Raw genomic sequence first — 22715 nt, 5'->3', positions numbered from 1 at the left:
AGAGAAATGCTTTCAATTTTCACCATTGAGGATAATGTTTGCTGTGGGTTTTGTCATATATAGCTTTTATTATGTTGAGTATGTTCCTTCTATTCCTGCTTTCTGGAGAGTTTTTATCATAAATGGGTGTTGAATTTTGTCAAAGGCTTTCTCTGCATCTATTGAGATAATCATATGGTTTTTGTTTTCAATTTGTTAATGTGGTGTATTACATTGATTGATTTGCGGATATTGAAGAATCCTTGCATCCCTGGGATAAAGCCCACTTGGTCATGGTGTATGATCTTTTTAATGTGTTGTTGGATTCTGATTGCTAGAATTTTGTTTAGGATTTTTGCATCTATGTTCATCAGTGATATTGGCCTATAGTTTTCTTTTTTTGGCATCTTTGTCAGGTTTTGGTATTAGGGTGATGGTGGCCTCATAGAATGAGTTTGGAAGTTTACCTTCCTCTGCAATTTTCTGGAAGAGTTTGAGCAGGATAGGTGTTAGCTCTTCTCTAAATTTTTGGTAGAATTCAGCTGTGAAGCCGTCTGGACCTGGGCTTTTGTTTGCTGGAAGATTTTTGATTACAGTTTCAATTTCCATGCTTGTGATGGGTCTGTTAAGGTTTTCTATTTCTTCCTGGTCGAGTTTTGGAAAGTTGTACTTTTCTAAGAATTTGTCCATTTCTTCCTCGTTGTCCATTTTATTGGCATATAATTGTTGATAATAGTCTCTTATGATCCTTTGTATTTCTATATTGTCTGTTGTGATCTCTCCATTGTCATTTCTAATTTTATTGATTTGATTTTTCTCCTTTGTTTCTTGATGAGTCTGGCTAATGGTTTGTCAATTTTATTTATCCTTTCAAAGAACCAGCTTTTGGCTTTGTTGATTTTTGCTATGGTCTCTTTTGTTTCTTTTGCATTTATTTCTGCTCTAATTTTTAAGATTTCTTTCCTTCTACTAACCCTGGGGTTCTTCATTTCTTCCTTTTCTAGTTGTTTGAGGGTGTAGAGTTAGGTTATTTATTTGACTTTTTCTTGTTTCTTGAGGTGTGCCTGTATTGCTATGAACTTTCCCCTTAGGACTGCTTTTACTGTGTCCCACAGGTTTTGGGTTGTTGTGTTTTCATTTTCATTCGTTTCTATACAAATTTTGATTTCTTTTTGATTTCTTCTGTGATTTGTTGGTTATTCAGCAGCGTGTTGTTCAGCCTCCATATGTTGGAATTTTTAATAGTTTTTCTCCTGTAATTGAGATCTAATCTTACTGCATTGTGGTCAGAAAAGATGCTTGGAATGATTTCTATTTTTTTTGATTTACCAAGCTAGCTTTATGGCCCAGGATGTGATCTATCCTGGAGAAGGTTCCATGTGCGCTTGAGAAAAAGGTGAAATTCATTGTTTTGGGATGAAATGTCCTATAGATATCAATTAGGTCTAACTGGTCTATTGTATCGTTTAAAGTTTGTGTTTCCTTATTAATTTTCTGTTTAGTTGATCTATCCATAGGTGTGAGTGGGGTATTAAAGTCTCCCACTATTATTGTGTTATTATTAATTTCTCCTTTCATACTTGTTAGCATTTGTCTTACATACTGCGGTGCTCCCGTGTTGGGTGCATATATATTTATAATTATTATATCTTCTTCTTGGATTGATCCTTTGATCATTATGTAGTGACCTTCTTTGTCTCTTTTCACAGCCTTTGTTTTAAAGTCTATTTTATCTGATATGAGTATTGCTACTCCTGCTTTCTTTTGGTCCCTATTTGCATGGAAAATCTTTTTCCAGCCCTTCACTTTCAGTCTGTATGTGTCCCCTGTTTTGAGGTGGGTCTCCTGTAGACAACATATGTAGGGTCTTGTTTTTGTATCCATTCAACCAGTCTTTGTCTTTTGGTTGGGGCATTCAACCCATTTACGTTTAAGGTAATTACTGATAAGTATGATCCGTTGCCATTTACTTTATTGTTTGGGGTTCAATTTATACACCATTTTTGTGTTTCCTGTCTAGAGAATATCCTTTAGTATTTGTTGTAGAGCTGGTTTGTGGTGCAGAATTCTCTCAGCTTTTGCTTATCTGAGAAGCTTTTGATTTCTCCTTCATACTTGAATGAAATCCTTGCTGGGTACAATAATCTGGGCTGTAGGTTATTTTCTTTCATCATTTTAAGTATGTCTTGCCATTCCCTCCTGGCTTGAAGAGTTTCTATTGAAAGATCAGCTGTTATCCTTATAGAATTCCCTTGTGTGTTATTTGTTGTTTTTCCCTTGCTGCTTTTAATATTTGTTCTTTGTGTTTGATCTTTGTTAATTTGATTAATATGTGTCTTGGGGGTGTTTAGCCTTGGGTTTATCCTGTTTGGGATTCTCTGGGTTTCTTGGACTTGGGTGATTATTTCCTTCCCCAGTTTAGGGAGTTTTTCAACTATTATCTCCTCAAGTATTTTCTCATGGTCTTTCTTTTTGTCTTCTTCTTCTGGAACCCTATGATTCAATGTTGTAGCGTTTAATATTGTCCTGGAGGTCTCTGAGATTGTCCTCATTTCTTTTAATTCGTTTTTCTTTTATTCTCTCTGATTCATTTATTTCTACCATTCTATCTTCTAATTCACTAATCCTATCTTCTGCCTCTGTTATTCTACTATTTATTTGCCTCCAGAGTGTTTTTAATTTCATTTATTGCATTATTCATTGTATATTGACTCTTTTTATTTCTTCTAGGTCCTTGTTAAACCTTTCTTGCATCTTCTCAATCCTTGTCTCAAGCTATTTATCTGTGATTCCATTTTAATTTCTAGATTTTGGATCAATTTCACTATCATTATTCAATTCTTTATCAGGTAGATTCCCTATCTCTTCCTCTTTTGTTTGGTTTGGTGGGCATTTATCCTGTTCCTTTATCTGCTGGCTATTCCTCTGTCTCTTCATCTTGTTTAAATTGCTGAGTATGGGGTGTCCTTTCTGTATTCTGGCAGTTTGTGGAGTTCTCTTTATTGTGGCTATTCCTCACTGTGTGTGGGTTTGTACAGGTGGCTTGTCAAGGTTTCCTGGTTAGGGAAGCTTGTGTCAGTGTTCTGATGGGTGGAACTGTATTTCTTCTCTTTGTTCAGTCGCTGTGTGGGGAGGGAGGGAGGATGCTGCAAACAAATAACACTGGCGTCTTCGCAGTGCCTCAGCCACACTGGGTCTGCCCCGCTCACTGCGCGCGTGTAGCCTCCCTGCCCACACTGCTCGGGCTCTGGGTTGTTCCGCCGGGGAACAATCCGAGGCTGGCCCTGGGTTGCATGTACCTCCCAGGTCCAAGCCGCTCAGGTTCAGGCACTCGGATAGTCCTCAGGCGCAGACTCAGTTGGGCCTGAGTATTGTGCTCTTCCCAGGTCCGAGCAGCTCAAGTGATGAGGTGTTTGGCGGCGCCAATGCTGCGACTTATCGCCTCCCGCCACTCGGTTATCTGGGCGCAAAACAGGCGCACCTTCTTAGGCAGATGTTAACCGTCAGACCCCAAGAAGTTTTAGTTAGCAAAAGCCTGCTTACAGTTTTATAGATAATGTCTCTCTGGGGCTGCGATTGCCCCCTTCCGGCTCTGGCTGCCTATCACCGGAGGAAGGTCTGCAACCGGCTATCTCTGTTCAATTCTTTGTTCCGTGCGCGGGCCTGGCGGTCTTAGGTTGGGGCTGGCTTTTCGCGTAGTAGATATCCCACAGTCTGGTTTGTTAGCCCAAATTATTTCGCTCAGATAGTGCTCAGGGTATTCAGGCCAGATTCTTACTCTAAGCGATGCAGCCCGCTCTCCTCCCCTGCCCAGCCCCGCTTGTTAATGGCGCCTGCAGGCGTCTGCGCTGCTTCTCCACTGGGGGAGTTACCGTAGGACTCGCAATCTTCGAGTTTTAATTGTTTATTTATTTTTTCTTCCTGTTATGTTGCCCTCTGTGCTTCCAAAGCTCGGCACAGATTCGGCAGTGAGAAGGTTTCCTGGTGTTTGGAAACTTCTCTCTTTTTAAGACTCCCTTCCCGGGACGGAGCTCCGTCCCTCCCTCTTTTGTCTCTTTTTTTGTCTTTTATATTTTTTCTACCTCCTTTGAAGAGTTGGATTGCTTTAAATTTCCCAGGTGCCTGACACTTCATTTTAAAGTCTTCAGACCTTTACGTTTCTGCTACTTTTGCTGGCAAATACAGCTAGTATATCAAGGACTTCTGTCTTAGCAGCGATGGCAACAATTGGTGGACGGTTCCCAGTGCCCAGGCGGCCTGTGTGGGGTGGCAGGGTAGGTCTTTCTGCCTCCTCCCTCCGGTCACCTTCTCAGCTTGGTCGCATCCCTGTTTCTTTTCCTGCAATCTGCCATCCCTACTCTGAGTGAGAGCTGAAAGCACCCTGCCTGTTGGAAGCTGTATGTGTGTTGTTCAGTTGCTAAGTTGTGTCCCACTTGTGACCCTGTGGACTGCAGCACACCAGGCTCCTCTGTCCTTCACTCTCTCCCAGAGTTTGCTCAGACTCGTGTCTGTCGAGTCGGTGATGCCATCCAACCATCTCATCCTCTGCGCCCTTTCTCCTCCTGCTCTCAATCTTCCCCATCATGAGAATCTTTTCCAGTGAGTTGGCTCCTTGCTTCAGGTGGCCAAAGGATTGGAGCTTCAGCTTCCAGTGAATATCCAGGGTTGATTTCCCTTAGGATTGACTGGTTTGATCTCCTTGCTGTCCAAGGGATTCTCAAGAGTCTTCTCCAACTCCACAGTTTGAAAGCATCAGTTCTTTGGTGTTCAGCCTTCTTTATGGTCCAAATCTCACATCCATACATGACTACTGGAAAAACCATAGCTTTGACTATACGGACCTTTGTCAGCAAAGTGATGTCTCTGCTTTTTAATAATGTGCATTTAGGTTGGTCATACCTTTCCTTCCAAGGAGCAAGCGTCTTTTAAATTCATGTATATGTGATGGGTCCTCAGTGGACCCATGGGACTCCTAGCAGATAAAGGGCCTCCATCTCAGTACTTCCCTTGGTGATGTGGTGTGGCTTCCTAGAGACTAGGCCTCAGTCAGGGTCCTGTGAGTAAAGTGCACCTGTGCAGGTGAGCTGGAGAAGGTTCGTCCCAGCTCTCAGGGGCCCCTCTACGAGTTTCCTAGACTCCAGGTGCCCCGGGCTCATGACTGTCCCTCTAGCCTCTGCCTCCGTCTCCCCATGGCCTCCTCTTTTTGTGTCTAGCCTCCCTCTCCTTTCCCTTCTCGGGACACTTGTTGGGTTAGCTCGCTGGGACAGTCCAGGATGGTCCCACCAGGAGATCTGGATGGCCAGGATGTGGACGTTCCTTGGGGTCACCATGCAGGTCCCTGAAGCCCTTCAGAAGGCAGGTCAGGGGCAGAGCTGAGTCAGAGTGAAGCATTTGGGGAGGAGGGCACAACCCCGCCCTGGCCCTGGGCCCCTTGAACTTGGGCCTGTGTCCTTCCCTCTGTGAGTTCCGGAGGCCAGGCTCGATGACCACTGAGGGACAGGCATCAGGATGCTGTCGGTGCCAGTCAGATGGAGAGCGTGGGCTCTCGGAGTCACTCCTGCATGTGGTGAAGATGTGATGGCCTCCGGTCTGGCCACCGTCCGGGGCCGCAGACCCTGGGGGCACAGGCCCGCAGGGGCAGACGGCCACATTCATGGGGCTCACCTCATCCTGCCCTGCCCCCGGAGGCCCTCGCCAGCCCCAGGGACCCTCTCTGTCTGGGGCACAGGGTCCTTGGGCTTCCGGTGGCCCTGAAGCCCTGTGGCTGTACCCTGGTGGCCCAGGCCTCTCCAGGCTCCTGTACTGGGTGCTAATGTCACTCTCGGAGCATCTCCTTGGGTGGGAGGCCATGTCTGGGTGGGCAGTCAAGAGGCCCCCCTTCCCCCAGGCTGCCCCAAAGGCTTCTATGGCAAGCACTGCCGTAAGAAGTGCCACTGTGCCAACCGGGGCCGCTGCCACCGCCTCTACGGGGCCTGCCTCTGTGACCCGGGGCTCTACGGCCGCTTCTGCCACCTGGGTGAGTCCCACTGACCGCTGGGCGCTTGGATCTGAGGGGGGTGGGGCCACACAGTGGGCTGGGTTCTTCCTGCCTGGGTCCAGCTTGTGTTCAACCATCAGTCTTCACAGATAAGGACACAGGGGCTCAATGAGGTCCCCAGCTGGGGTGAGGGGCCTGCAGACTCAAAGTCCTTTGGACTGTGCTGGCTGCCAGAGCATCTGGGTGGGCGGCCCTCGCCCCAGTCAGGCTGGTGGGTGGCTTGCAGGCCTGGGTGGGGGCAGGTCCCCCCACCCTCGGGAGCTCCAGGGCACAGAGCTTGTCTTGGCTTTTGGAACTTCCTGGGAGCAAGTCCTGAGCCCCCATTGGGGTCACGCCCCCCTTCCCTGGGTCCGCAGACACCCAGAATGGTGCAGGGAGAAGCGGTGGGCTGCTGGAGAAAAGCCAGCAGGCCTCACCCCAGCAGCTCTTGTAGGAGGATTGTTCAGAGGGAGGCAGTGAGGATCCCAGGTGTTCCCTGGCTGGGAAGTGCCTCTCTATGAGCCTGTTTCTCGTCTGCAAAGTGGGCAGTGTGCCTGGTGCTCTAGGCACCAACGACTCTGTGTGGGGTCCCAGATACAACTAGGTGGACGGGGTCAGAGATCTTGGCTGGAGTGGGCGCTGGCAGTGGGCAGGCCCCCCTCACACTGCATTCTGGGGTGCAGCCTGCCCGCCATGGGCCTTTGGGCCAGGCTGCTCAGAGGAGTGCAAGTGTGAGCAGCAGAATACGCGTGCGTGCGATAAGAGGGATGGCAGCTGTGCCTGCAAGGCGGGCTTCAGGGGCGAGTGGTGCCAGGATGGTGAGTACAGGGCCGGGGGGAGGAAGAGGGCCCCAGGGGAGGAGGACAGGCCCCAGGGGAGGGTGAGCAGGTCCCAAGGGAGAGGGACAGGCCCCAGCAGAGGGGGACAGGCCCCAGGAGAGGGGGAAAGGCCCCAGGGGAGAGGGACAGGCCAGGGGAGGGGGGACAGGCCCTAGGGGAGAGGGACAGGCCCCAGGGGAGAGGGACAGGCCCCAGGGGAGGGCGGACAGGTCCCAGGGGAGAGGAACAGGCCCCAGGGGAGAGGGACAGGCCCCAGGGGATGGGGACAGGCCCCAGGGGAGGGGGAAAGGCCCCAGGGGAGAGGGACAGGCCAGGGGAGGGCGGGCAGGTCCCAGGGGAGAGGGACAGGCCCCAGGGGAGGGGGGACAGGCTCCAGGGCCCTTGGAACCTTGCAGACGCCTTTCCCCTCTCCCTCTGCAGAGTGCCAGCCGGGCTTCTTTGGGCCAGGGTGCCGGCAGGCGTGCACCTGCCCCCCGGGCGTGGCCTGCGACCCTGTCAGTGGCGAGTGTGGGAAGCAGTGTCCCGCTGGTTACCACGGGGAGGACTGCGGCCAAGGTGAGTGGCCCCAGTGCCCAGGTAGGGTGCAGGGTATCTGGCCGTGCAGGGCGCCAGGCACCAGAAGTGCTGGAGCTGGGTACCGTGTCAGCCCTAAAGCCTGGCTCTGGCAGCACCTTGACTGCTGTGTCCCCACCCTGGTCATGCAGTGGTGACTCAGCCACAGGTCTGCCTGTCCCTGTGCACCCAAGAGGGCAGGAGCTCATGTGTGTGTGTGTATACACGCATGTACACTTTGTGTGTGTGTGTGTGTGCGCGTGCGTGTGGATGTGCAGGGCTGCTGGCAGGGTTGTTACCACTCCCAGATCATCCCCTCCCTTGCTCGTTCACTCCCTCCATCATGGGACAGACTGAGTGCGCTTTGTGCTGGAAGCCAGCCGGGGGCTCCTCCCTCGTGGGTCTGAGCAGGCAGGACAGAGGCAGTTGCTCCCAGGGGTGGTGTCTCGAGAGGCCTGGGCTGGAGGTGCCAGCGTGATGACTGTAGGCCCTCCGTGTGGATGCCGAGGCTGGGACAGTGTGAATGGGTGCCAAGCAGGGAGAGGCTGGAGGCAGGAGGTCCTCGTTTATATGGGGGAGCCCTTGATGTGAGCATCAGCACTGCCGTGGCTGCCAACGGAGTGTAGGCAGGTCGGGACCTCCCTCAGCGCAGGGTACACTGTCCTCACCCATCAGCCAAGGCAGGTGGGAGTGGAGAGGGGGCCTGCAGTGTGACTGGCGTGACTCCCACTGGAGGCAGTGGTCCGAGTCCCCTCAGGGACGAGGAGGGCCTGGGGGCCACTGCCGACCCCAACCCGGGGAGTCAGTCTCCCTCTACACCCAGGCCTGGACCCCCCTCTCAGTGGTGGTCCTGGAGACCCCCGGGAAGATCTGGGCTCTGATTCCCTTGGTGCAGGAGGGCTGTGTGTAGGGCTTAGAACCCAGCTTGGAAACCAAGTATCCCCACAAGCCCAACCTACACTCGGGGGGCCTCTGTGGTCTCGAGGGCCTTCAGGAGCCAGGCACGTCATCCCATCCGTGAACCAGCGTGGGAGCTGGTGGACCTCGCCTGCCTGGCGTGGCCTCAGGCTCCGTGACTCCCCTGACTTCTCTCTGCGCCCTCCCCTTCCTCCACTCCTGCCGGCGGCCGCTGTCCAGCAGTGCCCTCCAAGGAGGCCTGAGTGCTGAGACTTGAAGGGCCTTAACCCCCGTCCTTCCCTGCCGGACTTCTTTGTCTTCCTTTCCCTTTTCTCTTCAAAAGCATCCAGGGCTCCAGGGATGGGTGGCGGGACATGGACACATCTTTTCGGCCATGATGGGCCCCCTGCTGTAGTCAGGTCTGGAGAGCATCTGTACCCCAAACACGTCTGCCCGTCAGTGGAGCGGGGACCCCCCAGATGGCGGGACAGCTCCGTGTGCCCTGCTGGGCCTCCCTGCCCCTGTCCACGCTGCCTGGGTGCCTGCATGTGCGCCCAGCGTGTGTGCCGCCTGGGGTCCTGTGGGTGAGCAGGTGCCTGTAGGTGTGGGCCCTCAGGGCAAGGGTTCAAGGGGTGTGTCCTTTGTCCAGAGCCCATCCCGGGGCCGGAGAGACTCCAGGCCTGGGACCTCACGCCATTCCGGCTGACATCTCCCCCTACCCAGGGAGGGCGCGTCCTCAATTCTCAGTCCCGCTGAGTGTTGTGGTGGGAGAGACGGGTTTTCTGATTCTTTGGTGTGAAGTGTGGACCCCAGCCTGTCCACTCCAGGTGCCTGGCTGGCCTTCCAGGGCCCAGAACTTTCTTTATAGCAGCATCACAGCAGCCACATGGTGCTGGGGCCAGCAGGGCCTTCTCATCATCTGGGTTACCGCCCTAGTCAAGCAGGTATAGGGGGGACAGGGGGCCCTGCCAGGCCATTGGAGCCACCACTGCAGCCCACATGGGTGGGGTCAGGCTCCATGATCCCAATGTTCTTTTCTGAAGCTCTACTTTGGGCCCAGAGCGGCTGGCCCCTCCTCCCCAGGCTTTTCTCACTCCCGAACACGTGGTGACCACATGGGGTCCCCATGGTGGACCACAGTGGGAGGAAGGCAGACAGAGCGGGCCTGCCACCGCTCTCCAGGGTCCTGACTCACCCCCCATAGGCCCTGCCATCTGCGGCCTCCAGGCCACCCCTCACCACTGCTCCTACGTGGGCCTTTCCCTGCCCCGTGTCCCCATCTCCTGTTCACTCCTGTGACTGCCCTCATCACCCTGGAGACCCGGGCTGTGTCCAGCAACCCTGTGGGGCAGGTGAAGGGGGCAGGTGCTGGGGACAGGTGAGGGGGGCAGGAGCAGGGGGCAGTTGGGGGTGCAGGTGAGGGGGGCAGGTGCAGGGGACAGGTGAGGAGGGCAGGTGCAGGGGGCAGGTGCAGAGGGGAGGAGGGGAGGGCAGGTGCAGGGGGCAGGTGGTGCAGGTACAGGGGGGAGGAGAGGAGGGCAGGTGCAGGGGGCAGGTGGGGGTGCAGGTGAGGGGGCAGGTGTGGGAGGCAGGTGAGGGGGGCAGGTGGAGGGGTAGATGAGGAGGGAAGGTGTGGGGGGCAGATGAGGGGGGACAGGTTCCAGGGAGGCAGGTGGGGGGGCAGGTGTGGGGGGCAGGTGAGAGTGTGACAGGTGCCAAGGGTGGCAGGTGGGGGGACAGGTAGGGGGACAGGTGCTGGGTGGGGTGGAGGTCAGGGGAGGAGGGCCACTCTGAGTGGAGGCCCTGAGGCTCTCCGCTCCCCGCCCCTAGAGTGCCCAGCAGGGACGTTTGGCCAGAACTGCTCAGGCTCCTGCTCCTGTGGGGACGCCCCCTGCAACCGGGTCACAGGGCAATGTCTGTGCCCCCCGGGGAGGACCGGGGACGACTGTGGGGCAGGTGAGTGGCAGCCGTGGCCCAGGGTCACCTCAGCTCCCTGTGCTACACAATGCCTGGCCACGTTTACAGACCCCAACCCTGGAGCCCTGCAGACCCCAGGCCCATCCACAGCAGCTACGAGAGCTCACACCACCAGCCTTGGGTCTGGATGTGGGCATCTGTGGCTGCCCCGTGGCCGAGCCTGCAGAGGGGACACTGGGAACTGTCAGCCACGGGGACAGCTTGGCCAGCGGCCCCCCGCCCTCCCCAGCCTGTGGTGGGTCCTCTAAGCTCCTGTTCATTGCATGTGGGTCTCCCGGTTCTTCTGGGGCCCCCCTTTTGCTTGTTGAGCATCCTGGGGCAGGGGGTCTCCCCCTGGGGTGAATGCCCTAAAGTCTACAGCCTGTGAGTGGACTAGGGGTTCCCATGACCTGCCCCCTCCCTCCTCTGGGATGACTCAGTTGGGAAGAGATATCCCTGCTCCCCAGTGGGCCCAGCAAGGCCTGGAAGACTGACTACCTCTGTGTGTGTGTGTGGGGGGGGTTGCTAGATTGTCCCGAGGGCCGCTGGGGGCTTGGCTGCCAGGAGATCTGCCCGCCGTGTGAGCACGGTGCCGCCTGTGTGCCGGAGACTGGAGCCTGCCTGTGCCGCCCCGGCTTCATGGGCAGCCGCTGCCAGGATGGTGAGTGCCCGCTGCCCCCACCTCAGCCCTGCCCGCAATCACAGCCGGCCCCATGTCCGGCCCCAGCTACGCTCAGCCTGTCTCTGCCCACAGCCTGCCCTGCTGGCTGGTTTGGACCTGGCTGCCAGACGCAGTGCTCCTGTGCCAACGATGGGCTCTGCCACCCAGTGACCGGCCGGTGCAGCTGCGCCCCTGGGTGGACCGGCCTCAGCTGCCAGAGAGGTAGCGGCCTGGTGTCCAGGCGTCCCTCCCCACCCCTGACCCGACTGTGGTCACCTGCGCAGGGTGCCCAGCCTTTGCTGCTCTGTTGCAGCCTGTGACAGCGGCCACTGGGGCCCCGACTGCAGCTTCGCCTGCAACTGCAGTGCAGGCCACGGGGGCTGTGACGCCGTCAGCGGCCTGTGTGTGTGTGAAGCCGGCTACGTGGGCCCGCGGTGTGAGCAGCGTGAGTCCCGGCCTGGCCCGCACACGCATGTGCACATGTGTGCTCATGTGCGTACACACACGCACGCTCACGTGCACACATATGTACACACACACGTACAAGTGTCAGGGGGACCCAGCCCTGCTCCCTGTCCCCAGACAAGCAGGAAGTCTCCTCATCTAAGCCTACCCCCAACCTCCCCCATCTGGCCCCCCCACCACCCACCACCCTCATACCTGCCTGGGCTCAAGAGATGGCCCACGTGGAGCAAAGGCAGCAAGAGATGGCTCAGTGGCACCCTAGGGGGCACCTGCCACCTGTGGGAGGGGAGGAGAGTGTCTGCTAAGGACCAAGGGCCCTGCGCTTCAGTGTCGACCCCCACCCGGCCCGGGCCAGTGGGCCTGGGTGAGCTGGGGGCTTGGTCCCTAGCTGGGAGGGATGCAGAGGCCTTGGGTAAGGGAGGGGCTTCCCCTGCCCCACAGCCCAGGCCCTGGGCAGGACTGGGGCAGGCTCACTGTACCCCCAGCTGAGAGTCCGGTGTCTCAGGGTGTCCCCAGGGCTACTTCGGGCCGGGCTGTGGGCGGCAGTGCCAGTGCGAGCACGGGGCGGCCTGTGACCATGTCAGCGGGGCCTGCACCTGCCCTGCCGGCTGGAGGGGCACCTTCTGTGAGCGAGGTGAGCCAGGGCGCGGGCCGGAGGGGTGTGGGAGGGGTGGCCGGCGTGCGGGCGGGTCTTGTGACCCCGGTGGTCTCCTGTCACCGCCCCGCCTGCAGCCTGCCCAGCTGGCTTCTTTGGAGTGGACTGTGGCCATGCCTGTGACTGCAGTGCCGGAGTCCCCTGTGATCCCGTGAGCGGCTCCTGCCTCTGTCCTTCCGGCCGCCAGGGCCCCCGCTGTGCCCAGAGTGCGTGAGGCCCCCGTCAGCCCTGGGCGCTGCCCGTTAGGGTTAGGGTCCATCCTTGTGTGTGGCCACCCAGGTCAGAAGGAGGGGCGCTAGATCTCAGCAGCCTGGGACCATCTGCTGCAGCCCCTCCTGGGGTCCATCACCCCCGGCCCCTGACCCCCTCTCTCCTGCAGCCTGCCCAGCCCACATGTTCGGCCACAACTGCAGCCAGGCCTGCTCCTGCTTTAATGGGGCCTCCTGTGACCCTGTCCACGGGCAGTGCCACTGTGGCCCTGGCTGGACGGGGCCCACCTGCCTGCAGGGTAAGCCCTGATCGGGAGTCTGGAGCCAGCTGTCATACTTGTCCCTCCCTGGGCCATGCAGGGTGACATGGGTGGGACTTGAGGGGGATCTAAACCTCTCTGGGCAGGGAGGGTGGGAGTCTGTCTCCCTGCTATGGGGCACCTGGGGAGGGAGGGAGGCCTTAGGACTCCTAAGGGACCACACCCTTCAGCGCTGAGCCCCCAGAGACTGGCCGGCGGGCCCGGGGAGCCCTGGGCAGCTCGTCCTAGAGGCGGCCCCAGTTCCCGCCCCTAAAGTTTGGTGTCGGGCTTTGGGATGAGCCTGCAGGTCCAGTGGGCTGGCCTTACCGGGGTTCAGGCCTCTGGCCTGGCTGGCGGGGAAACCACAGGTTGCTTCTCTCTCTGGCCTCAGCCTGCCCAGAGGGCCTCTATGGTGAGGACTGTCAGCACTCCTGCCTGTGCCAGAATGGGGGCAGCTGTGACCCTGTCTCAGGACACTGCACCTGCCCAGAGGGCTGGGCCGGCCTGGCCTGTGAGAAGGGTGAGTGTCAGGCCGGTGGAGGAGAGGCCCTGGGGGTCTGGGGGCACCCAAGGCCACTGCCCTGGCCCCCTCCCTCTGAGGCCCAAGACGGCTGCCTGGCGTTGAGGGGCAGGGCCCTGGGTGTACCCTGTGGTGTCACCACCCCCGGGCACCTATCCTTCCCAAGGACCCAGGATCCGAGGCTCAGGGTGCAGGAAGCATGGGCAGGGCAGGTGTCCCAGGCCCCCAGGCATCACCCGCCCCGTCTCTGCAGAGTGCCTCCCGGGGGTCTTTGAAGTTGGCTGCCCGCACAGCTGCGGGTGCCTCAACGGTGGCCTCTGTGATCCGCACACCGTCCACTGCCTCTGCCCAGCCGGCTGGACCGGGGACAAGTGCCAGAGCTGTGAGTGGGTGGCTCGGGGACCCATGGGGGAGGCCAGGAGGCCCCTCGGGCCCCTGTGGGGTGGCCTCCATCGTGCCAGAGTGTGGGGCCTCAGCAGGGTGGGCAGTGGGTAGGAGAGGGCAGGGCTGCGGTCTGAGCTCCCCAGGCCTACTGCCTCTGTCCGGGGAGCCGCCCCGAGCTGGACTCAGCCTGCCTGCCTCTTTCGCCACAGCCTGTCCCGAGGGCACCTTTGGGGTCCGCTGTGAGGAGCGCTGCGCCTGCCGGTGGGGGGCCACCTGCCACGCCGTCACTGGGGCCTGCCTCTGTCCCCCGGGGTGGAGGGGCTCGCGGTGTGAGAGCGGTGAGCCCTCAGCTCTGCTGGTGCCCAGGGTGGGGGCGGGTCCTCCACACGGTGACCCCTCGGGCCCCCGCCCCCCAACCCCAGGGCTCCCCACCACCTCCGCCCGCGCCTCCCCGCAGCCTGCCCACCCAGCTGGTTTGGAGAGGCCTGTGCCCAGCGCTGCCAGTGCCCCCCGGGCGCCGCCTGCCACCACGTCACCGGGGAGTGTCACTGTCCCCCGGGCTTCACAGGGCCCAGCTGTGAGCAAGGTGGGTGCCGGATGTGGGCAGGCCTGAGGGCAGTTCAGGCCACATGCGCTTCTGGACTGGGCCCCAGAGCTCTGCCCCCAAGAGGGGCCCGGTGTGAGGGAGGGTGCCTTCTCCGGGCCGGGCCAGGACTGACCCCTGCCGCCTCCCCCAGCCTGCCCACCTGGCACCTTTGGGGAGCGCTGTGGGCAGCAGTGCCACTGCCCCGGCGAGAACCAGGCCTGCCACCCCGCCTCGGGGACCTGCGCGTGTGCCCCCGGCTACCACGGCGCCGGCTGCCAGCAACGTGAGTGCTGCCTCGGCTGCCCGCCGGCCCACTGGAGTGATGGTGGGAAAGGGGGAGGGGCTTCAGGAGCCCCCCACCCCTGGCAGCTGGCCCCTCCCTCCGCAGGGTGCCCACCAGGGCGGTTTGGGCCTGGCTGTGAGCTGCTGTGTGGGTGTCTCAACGGGGGCTCTTGTGACGCGGTCACTGGGGCCTGCCGCTGCCCCGCCGGATTCCTTGGGACTGACTGCAGCCTCGGTGAGTGGCTGGGGTGTCTTCTCCCTGCACCTCGACAGGCAGGGCCACGCCATCCGGCCTGCAGGGCAGACAGCCCCTGACCGTGCCACTCCTTGGGTCCCTCACTGGGACTGGCTGCAGACCAGGCTAAGCTGGGGGATCGATGTGGCCAAAACGTCTCCTCGGCCTGCCCTGCCTGGCCGTGTGCTGCGCCCTCGACCCGGGCTGTGTCCACCAGGAGCCCTGCAGAAGCCAGCTGGTGTCCTACCGAGAGAAGGGCCTCTCCCTGAGTCACGTGGGGACTTTCCGACCATCTGGGGCTGGGGCTGGTGGAAGTGGGTGGGGGCACCGTGAGTCACTCACTGTAGTGTGAGCCCGGCCCCCCGCAGAGCCTGCAGCCGAGAGAGACACCAGGGCAGGCGGGGCCTCAGCGGCAGGTGGCCCTGCCCTGTCTGGGCAGACAGGGCGGGAGTCTCCCCACCCAGCCTGCCCTGGCCCAGTCCTGTCCCATCCGGGTTGACAGAGCAGAGGCAGGGAGATCGAGCCAGGAGTGGCCACCCTCGCCTTTCCTCCCGGCAGCCTGTCCACACGGCCGCTTTGGCCCTGGCTGCGCCTACGTGTGCGGGTGTGGGCAGGGGGCGGCCTGTGACCCCGTGACCGGCAGCTGCTCCTGTCCGCCTGGGAGGACCGGCGTCCACTGCGAGCACGGTGAGAACCCACTTGCCTGCTGCCTCAGGCACTTCGCATTCATCACTACACTAGCCGTGGGGGGCGTTGGTGACAGAGAGAAGGTAGAAGTGAAGGTGGTGATAGAGTGATAAATACGAGTCACGGGAGAGCGGGGTCCCTTCTGTTAATCCCCGAGGTGCCCTGAGGATATAAGTGAGGGCTTACTCATGTTGACCGCAATGCCCACTCGGATCATCCGATAGCACCCCATATCTTGCCTTGACCCGTGACTCCAGGACTCAGGCCATCAGTTGACCTCTCCAGTTCCCTGTGGCCAGTGGGGGATGAATAACTTCTTTCCCAGAGCCAGCCCCCACCGCCCAGCAGGAGGGGTCAGGCGACTGCTCCATCTTGAGGATGGAGCCAGCCTCTTGGCTGATGTCCTCCTGGAACGGGGTCCTGCTGGCCCTTCCTCCTGGGCCCAGCAGCTGGGAACCCACAGAGATGGAGGCCCGGAGCACAGGTGATGGTGGGGCAATCGGAGTGGCCCCTGGGACCGTCGTGGGGTTTGTGCTCATGATGGTAAGCAGGTCCTCAGGCCTTGCCCACACTGCTTGGTCTGACCCCACACCCTGGTAGGTCTGAGCCCTCTGCACCCTCTGGTCCTCTTCAGGGGGCCGGTCACACTCCCCCAGGTCCTGAGTCCTGACTTGAGCCAGGCCACTCCTCACCTCCAGGGGAGAACGGCAGCTAGGGGTCAGAGTCTGAAAGCACCACCTGGAGTGTGGGGCTGCCCAGCCTCCTCCGAACCTGGAGTGTGCCTCCTCCCCAGGAAGACTTCCCTGATCCCCTCCCGCCTGCTGGACAGGCACTCCCATCCTCTGGAGGGCCCTGGTCCCTTTCCTCCTGTGTAACTCTCAGCCCTGGCTCAGTTCTGGCCTCTGAGGAAGATGGATGAACTGGCAGGATGTGGTTGGTGCTGCTTCCTGGCACGTGTATGCCTTGGGGGCGGGGGGAGGAGGAAGTGTTTGTTGAATGACTGTCGGATCACGTGGGAGTGTCCTGGAGCGTGTCTGGCTCTGGACCAGAGCTCTGAGCACGCCCGCTTCACCCCTAGGCTGCCCCCAGAATCGGTTTGGTGTGAATTGTGAGCATGCGTGCTCCTGCAGGAATGGGGGCCTGTGTCACGCCACCAACGGCAGCTGTTCCTGTGGCCTGGGCTGGACTGGGCCACACTGCGAGCTGGGTGAGTCCGGGCCAGCCTGGGGGCGGCGGCGTGTGTGAGCTGGAGAGTCGCCGCCCGTAGCGGGTGAGGCCATGCCCGGTGTGGCAGGGGCTGGGTGGGGGAGGAGGGCCATAGCTTAGGGGCGATTGTGGGGAGGCACCCGGCTGCCGGAGGTCCGGGCGAGGCTCCCAGGGTCCCCTGGGTGAGGCTAGTGCCCCTGCTGTCCCGCGGCAGGAGGCTGACCCCCCGGCCCCTCCCCAGCCTGCCCCGCCGGGCGCTACGGTGCCGCCTGCAGCCTCGAGTGCTCCTGCCACAACCACGGGGCCTGTGAGCCCACGTCGGGGGCCTGCCGCTGCGGCCCTGGCTTCTACGGCCAGGCCTGCGAGCACTGTGAGTTGTAGGGTTGGGCCACCGCACCCCCGGGCGCGCACTCCTCTGCTTTCCGCGTCACTCCTTGTGGCGGCCCGATGCGACGAGGCCTGACCCAGCTTCGGGGCAGAGGGCCACAAGGGGCAGGCGCTGGGCCTGGGTGGGAGGAAGCGGGCTCCAGCCCCCAGCCCGTCCTTTGCTCTCTCTGGGCAAACTGAGTCACGGGCTCCGACCCGGGTCTCCCTCAGCCTGTCCCCCCGGCTTCCATGGGGCTGGCTGCCAGCAGACGTGCCAGTGTCAGCATGGCGCCCCCTGCGACCCTGTCAGCGGCCAGTGCCTCTGCCCTGCTGGCCTCCATGGCCAGTTCTGCGAGCGGGGTAAGTGTCTGCACCCCCACTCACTCCCACCCGGTCGGTCCCCCCGCCCTGGGCTCAGGACAGAGGATGCTGAGCCAGTGCCCCTTCCAGGGTGTGAGCCGGGCTCGTTCGGAGAGGGCTGCGGCCAGCAGTGTGACTGCGAGCTTGGGGTGCCCTGTGACCCCGTCACCGGCCACTGCCTGTGCCCCCCTGGGCGCACAGGGACCACCTGTGACCTGGGTGAGTCGGGGTACCGCTTGGTGGGGGCAGGGGTATGGGTCTCTGTTGGTGGAATCGACTGTGTTTCTGGAGCCCACCTGTGTCACGTCCTGGCCTGGGCACTGCGTCCTCCTGCCCGGTCCCTCTGCTGGCGCAGTGGCTCACAGGGGCCCAGCACCAGGGTTCCTGCTCGGGGTTGTCGATGCCCGTCCTGCTTTACGGCTTTCCCCTGAGTCCCTGGGGGGGCCTCTCCCTGGGGTGGGGGGCCTTGGTCCTGGGGATGGGCCCCTGGTGAGGTGGGAAGGAAACCTCCCAGATGGGCCAGCTGGCCTGCGCGGGCTCTGTGTCTGCTCCTCAGGGCTCTTGGCCATCTTGCCCCTAGGGAGCCTCCCTGACCGCCAGCTCCCCTTCGCTGGCCTGGGGGCTGGTGGGAACATGGGGAAGAGATTCTGGGCCAGTGCCCGGCGCCCAGCACTTTCCCACGTGAGGGCTCACACAGGACAAATCTAAGGCTTGAGGTCTTTGCTCTTGCATGCTCCCTGGGGGTATCCTGAGGCCTGCGGTCCCAGCCCCGGGTGGACCGGAGTGGCACTCAGGCCTGTCCCTCCCGCCACCCCCACCCCACCCACAGGCTGCAGGAGGGGCTTCTTCGGGCCGGGCTGTGCCCTGCACTGCTCCTGTGGGGGTGGAGCCGACTGCGACCCTGTCAGCGGGCAGTGCCTCTGCGTGGACGGCTACACAGGGCCCACGTGCCGGCAGGGTGAGTCGGGCTCGGGGCGGGGGGCGAGAGGGGGACAGGGTGCTCGTGGGGTCAGGCGAGTGGCACGAATGTCACCATCTGAGCGCAATGCCCATGGTGTCTGCCTGGCCTCTGCTGGACAAAGTGTGGACCTTCCAGCCCCTGGACCGTGGGTGGGACTCAGCATACAGCCAACCCAAGAGCAGCAGGCGTGGGCTCAAACTGCAGAGGGTGGAGACCCCTTGGGCAGGGCTGGGTGATCCAGTGTGGGTGGGCGCTGACACAGCCCCCCGCCACCCCTTCCTCACCCTGCATGTGTGAACCAGGGCATGACAGTGTACCTATCCGAGGGTGCGTGTGTGCAGTAGCACAGGTGTGTGCTCCAGTCTTCCCAGCTGGCACTAGGGGTAAAGAACCCATCTGCCAATGCAGGAGACATAAAAGAAGCGGGTTCAGTCCCTGGGTTGGGGAGATCCCTGGAGGACGGCATGGCAACACACTCCAGTATTCCTGCCTGGAGAATCCCATGGACAGAGGATCCTGGCGAGCTGAAGTCCATGGGGTCGCGAAGAGTCAGACATGATTTAGTGACTGAGCACGCAGCACGTGCTCCTGTCTTCATGCTGGCACCTGTGTCTCCCAGCGTGTGTGTGTGTGTGTGTGTGTGTGTGCTTCTGTGCACACGGGCACTTCACTGCTTGCCTGTGCTCACGTGCATACGTGTGCCTGTGCACACCTACAGGCAGGGTCAGGGGTGGTGATGGCACCGTGACCCCCCACCCCCGAAGCACTGGGGGAGCCTGCTTTTTGAAGGCAGAGCTTGGTGTGCCCCTGCTCCTCTGGCCACCTGTGCCCCTCTGGTGTGCCCTGGTCACCTCGCCCAGGCCCAGCCTGTTCCTGGGAAGCATTGTGTCTGCCAGGAGAGACCGGATGCCGGCTTGGGGCCTGTGCCAGGCAGGCCTTGAGATGGGGTGATGGGGGAAGCAAGGGTGTGAGTGGAGATTCCAGGCTGGGATCCTTGACCTGGGGACCCCAGACATGGTCTTGATATTGTGAGTGCATCTTGTTGAGCCTCCCCAAGGCAGCCCTGGCCCCTAAGCGCCTTTAGGGGAGGGATCCCACCTCCCCAAGAGGAGGGGGTTGAGCAGATGGAGACCGAAACTTGTGGGGCTCGTGCTGGGACGAATGATGCCCACAGCGGCACCTGGTGGTTAAGTTTGGTACTGCACCAGAGGCATTCTAGGCGGCCTTGCCGTTTACCCTGGGGTGGGGGTCGGTGGGCGTCAGGAACTGGGGCTGCCCCTGCCTGAGCCCTGCTGGGAAGGAGGACAGGAAGGGCCTCACTGCTCCTGCCCTGGAGTGGACCCCACAGGGCCTGCAGTGAAGCCCCTTTTCATCCAGTCCTAAGTCCTGCCTCCCCACCCTGTATATTGGTGGGGGGATGCTGTGCAGGGAGAGAGTGGGGGTCCCTGCAGCCTCGCTGCTCCATGACTGCTGCCCACCCGAGGGAGGGGCACCAGCGTGTTTGTCTGCCTGCAGGTGGACCCTCCCAGCTCCCGGAGAGCCCGTCTCCAGCCCTGGGCCCAGGTAGGCGGGCCAGGGGCATCCCTGTGTTGCCAGGAGGGTGGCCCTTGCTGGTGTTACAGCCCCCTTACCTGCAGACTAAGGCCAGAGGAGGGAGGGGGATCCAGCACTTGCATGTAATCTGGGTCCCCAGGGTGGCAGGGATTCTAAAACCTGAACCTCAGAGGTGAGTCAAGTCTGGAGCTGGAAGGACAGGAGGGGCAGCAGGAAGCCTGAGCCCAGGACTCAAAAGGCCTTGGAGAATTTCTGCCCACCCCAGGGCTGACCTGCTTCTTTCCTTCCCCTGCAGCGGCCCTACAACCAGCTTCCCACCAGACCCGGGCTCAGCAGCAGCCTAGAGAAGCACTAGCTCAGGGGCAGCCCCCACTGAGGCTTGGCTCCCAGGGGCCACTAAGGGGACCTGGGGGCTTTGGTGTCCACTGAGGAGGGACGTGTGGGGGCCAGGACTCCGGCCCCACCCTGGTCTCCGAGGCCTGTGGACAGTGGTGCAACCTTCCGCTCTGCAAGGATCTTCTGACCACGAGGATGGAGGCCCTGCCTGGCCCGCGCTGAGGATCATAGTGTGGAGGAAGCCCCACCTGCCATGCCCCCGGGGTGAGACTGCAGGCAGATGCGGGGGCAGGTGCGGGCATGGGGCCCTTCCTTGGAGCAAGTTCTTCTGGTGCTAGGCCTTGAACTGCTGCAGTTCAGTCTGTTTACCTGGAAACAGATGCTGGTGCTAGGCCGGGCCATATTTATGGAAGGTATTTATGGGCAGCCAGACCCTGGGCACTGGAGGGCTGCCTGCCTGCTGCCCCACCTAGGAGGCCTTGACTCAGGCCTCTGGGTGGGGCTTCGGTACCCTGTGAAACCCAGTAAGTTAAGAAAGGAGCAGCTACTTCTTCGAGGCCTGTGTGCTTGCTGCTTTGTACCGGCTCTGTGTGGTGCCCTCCTGGGACCACTGGCATGAGTGACCTGACCAGAGAGGCCCGTGAGGCCCCTAGGCCTCCCTGGGTGCCACACAAGCAGTCAGGGTTTATCCTGGTTCCCAGTGCTCTTGAGGGCATGGAGCCCAGAGACCCTCCAAGTGCTGGCAACAGCCTGTATATGGGACGTGTGGTCCCCAGAGGAGAAGAGCAGGGTGCTGCTAAGGGCAGCTTGGGTGTCCCCCACTCCTCCCCCTGCCCTGTCTTCAGGGTAGAACCAGGGGAGATGGTTGGACCCAGATTGTCACACGGGACACTTAGGTCTGGGCTGGAGCCCCCTCTCCCCTCCAGCATGAGCCCAGGTAGCTGATTGCTCCAGGCGCAAAGAATCTCATGGGGCAAAGCAGGGTGGGTTCTCGTAAACCCTGTCCCCTTAGATGGACAGCGAGTGGACAAGCAGTAGCAGATGAAACTGAGTTAATGGGCCACTGTTTTAAGACTTTGAGGTATATAAATAGAATCCATATCCCAGAAAGTGTCAGGGACAGTGCAGGGATAATTGGATGCAGGTCAAGAAGGACCATCGTCAGGACTGGGCTTGGAGCGTGTGGAGGCTGGAGTTGCTGAGGGGTGGGAGGTGGGGAGGGTGGCAGGAATCTAGCCAAATACCAGGTTTTACAGCTCAGGACCCTCCCAGGAGGCATCAGGGAGGCAGAGAGAGAGAAGATACAAAGGAAAGGTTAGTGGAAAAGGATGAGGGAAGTGTTAGCACTTCTGAGGCCCTAGAAAAAGAAGGGAAAAACCATCGACACAAAGCACCAAGCTCTCAGGTCTAAGTTGGATGATCTCAGATCGAAAGTGCTCATACTGGAAATAAAATTTAAAACATTTTAAAGCCATTGTCTAAGGAATTTAAAGAATTTTAGTAACAAAGAGAGACTCTAAAACGTCCAGAGAAAGCAAACAGGAGTCAGAGTGACAGCAGTCGCTCCAGCAGAAACACTGAAGCGAGAAGGCGGTGATGTCAGTTTCAGGGTGTCGAAGAAAAGACGCTGAAACTTGAATTTCACGGCCTTCAATCGTGTGTCCTGCTAAACTGTCCTTGAGGAGAAAAGTGGACATTATTCCTGGGTGTCCACAGCCTCAGTGGGCACCATGTGAGAACCACACTTGAAATTACATTCAGAGGAAGTTTTCCATTAAGAATGGAAAGCATGAGATAATCATTATATTTCTCATATGACCTAGTGATTTGTTGTTTAGTCGCTTAATTGTGTCCGACTCTTTTTGCAACCGGCCCCCAACCTAGAGATTAAGAGAATGAAAACAGGCACCAGGAAGCCAGGTGAGGTGGAGCAGAGGAAGGGAGAGACACTGGTCTTGTTCACTCGCTAAGTTGTGTCTGATTCTTTGCCACCCCATGGACTGCAGCATGCCATGCTTCCTTCCCTGTCCTTCACAATTTCCAGGAGTTTGCTCAAATTCACGTCCATTGAGTTGGTGATGCTATCCAACCGGCTCATCCTCTGCTGCCCTCTTCTCCTTTTGTCTTCAATCTTTCCCAGGATCAGGGTCTTTTCCAATGAGTTGTTTCTTCGCATCTGGTGGCCAAAGTATTGGTGCTTCAGCTTCAGCATCAGTCCTTCCCGTGAATATTCAGGGTTGATTTCCTTTAGGATTGACTAGTTTATCTTGCTGTCCAAGGGACTCTTAAGAGTCTTCTCCAGCATTACAGCTTGAAAGTATCAGTTCTTTGGCGCTCAGCCTTCTTTGGTGCAATTCTCACTTCTGTACATGACTACTGGAAAAACCATAGCTTTGACTAGATGGACCTTTGTCAGGAAAGTGATGCCTTTGCTTTTTAATATGCTGTCTAGGTTTGTCATAGCTTTTCTTCCAAGGAGCAAGTGTTTTTTGATTTCATGCCTGCAGTCACCATCCACAGTGATGTTGGAACCCAAGAAAATAAAGTCTGCCACTGTTTTCATTTTTTCCCCATCTATTTGCCATGAAGTGTTGGGACCAGATGCCATGACATTAGTTTTCTGAATGTTGAGTTTTAAGCCAGCTTTTTCTCTGGTCAGAGGCAGCCAAACCCTCATGTAGACTGGACTCGATAAGGTACTGTGACCTCC

The 22715-nt window shown here is 59.1% G+C and overlaps 1 protein-coding gene across 4 annotated transcripts in view; it reads left to right on the top strand.

Moving 5' to 3' along the window:
* The window catches only part of MEGF6 (multiple EGF like domains 6), a 106779-nt gene extending 84952 nt beyond the window's left edge, over positions 1 to 21827 (top strand). For 3 of the 4 annotated variants that reach the window (XM_070385093.1, XM_070385092.1, XM_070385094.1), the window contains 24 exons: positions 5867 to 5995; positions 6679 to 6813; positions 7255 to 7389; positions 10114 to 10239; positions 10769 to 10900; positions 10994 to 11122; positions 11214 to 11345; positions 11871 to 11999; positions 12098 to 12226; positions 12400 to 12528; positions 12920 to 13048; positions 13302 to 13430; positions 13642 to 13770; positions 13890 to 14018; positions 14170 to 14301; positions 14407 to 14535; positions 15094 to 15222; positions 16301 to 16429; positions 16670 to 16798; positions 17026 to 17154; positions 17245 to 17373; positions 17984 to 18112; positions 19631 to 19678; positions 19965 to 21827. In XM_070385093.1, coding sequence (XP_070241194.1) covers positions 5867 to 5995; positions 6679 to 6813; positions 7255 to 7389; positions 10114 to 10239; positions 10769 to 10900; positions 10994 to 11122; positions 11214 to 11345; positions 11871 to 11999; positions 12098 to 12226; positions 12400 to 12528; positions 12920 to 13048; positions 13302 to 13430; positions 13642 to 13770; positions 13890 to 14018; positions 14170 to 14301; positions 14407 to 14535; positions 15094 to 15222; positions 16301 to 16429; positions 16670 to 16798; positions 17026 to 17154; positions 17245 to 17373; positions 17984 to 18112; positions 19631 to 19678; positions 19965 to 20098 — 3038 coding nt within the window. In that variant the 3' untranslated portion in view covers positions 20099 to 21827. Of the gene's footprint in view, positions 1 to 5866; positions 5996 to 6678; positions 6814 to 7254; positions 7390 to 10113; positions 10240 to 10768; positions 10901 to 10993; positions 11123 to 11213; positions 11346 to 11870; positions 12000 to 12097; positions 12227 to 12399; positions 12529 to 12919; positions 13049 to 13301; positions 13431 to 13641; positions 13771 to 13889; positions 14019 to 14169; positions 14302 to 14406; positions 14536 to 15093; positions 15223 to 16300; positions 16493 to 16669; positions 16799 to 17025; positions 17155 to 17244; positions 17374 to 17983; positions 18113 to 19630; positions 19679 to 19964 lie in introns of those variants that run through there. The other variant, XM_070385095.1, reaches the window with a different exon arrangement.
* Positions 21828 to 22715: the final 888 nt, after the last annotated feature.

This window comes from Bos mutus, chromosome 16 (assembly GCF_027580195.1).
Source record: "Bos mutus isolate GX-2022 chromosome 16, NWIPB_WYAK_1.1, whole genome shotgun sequence".
Lineage (NCBI taxonomy): Eukaryota > Metazoa > Chordata > Mammalia > Artiodactyla > Bovidae > Bos > Bos mutus.
This window is presented reverse-complemented; position numbering and strand designations above follow the sequence as displayed.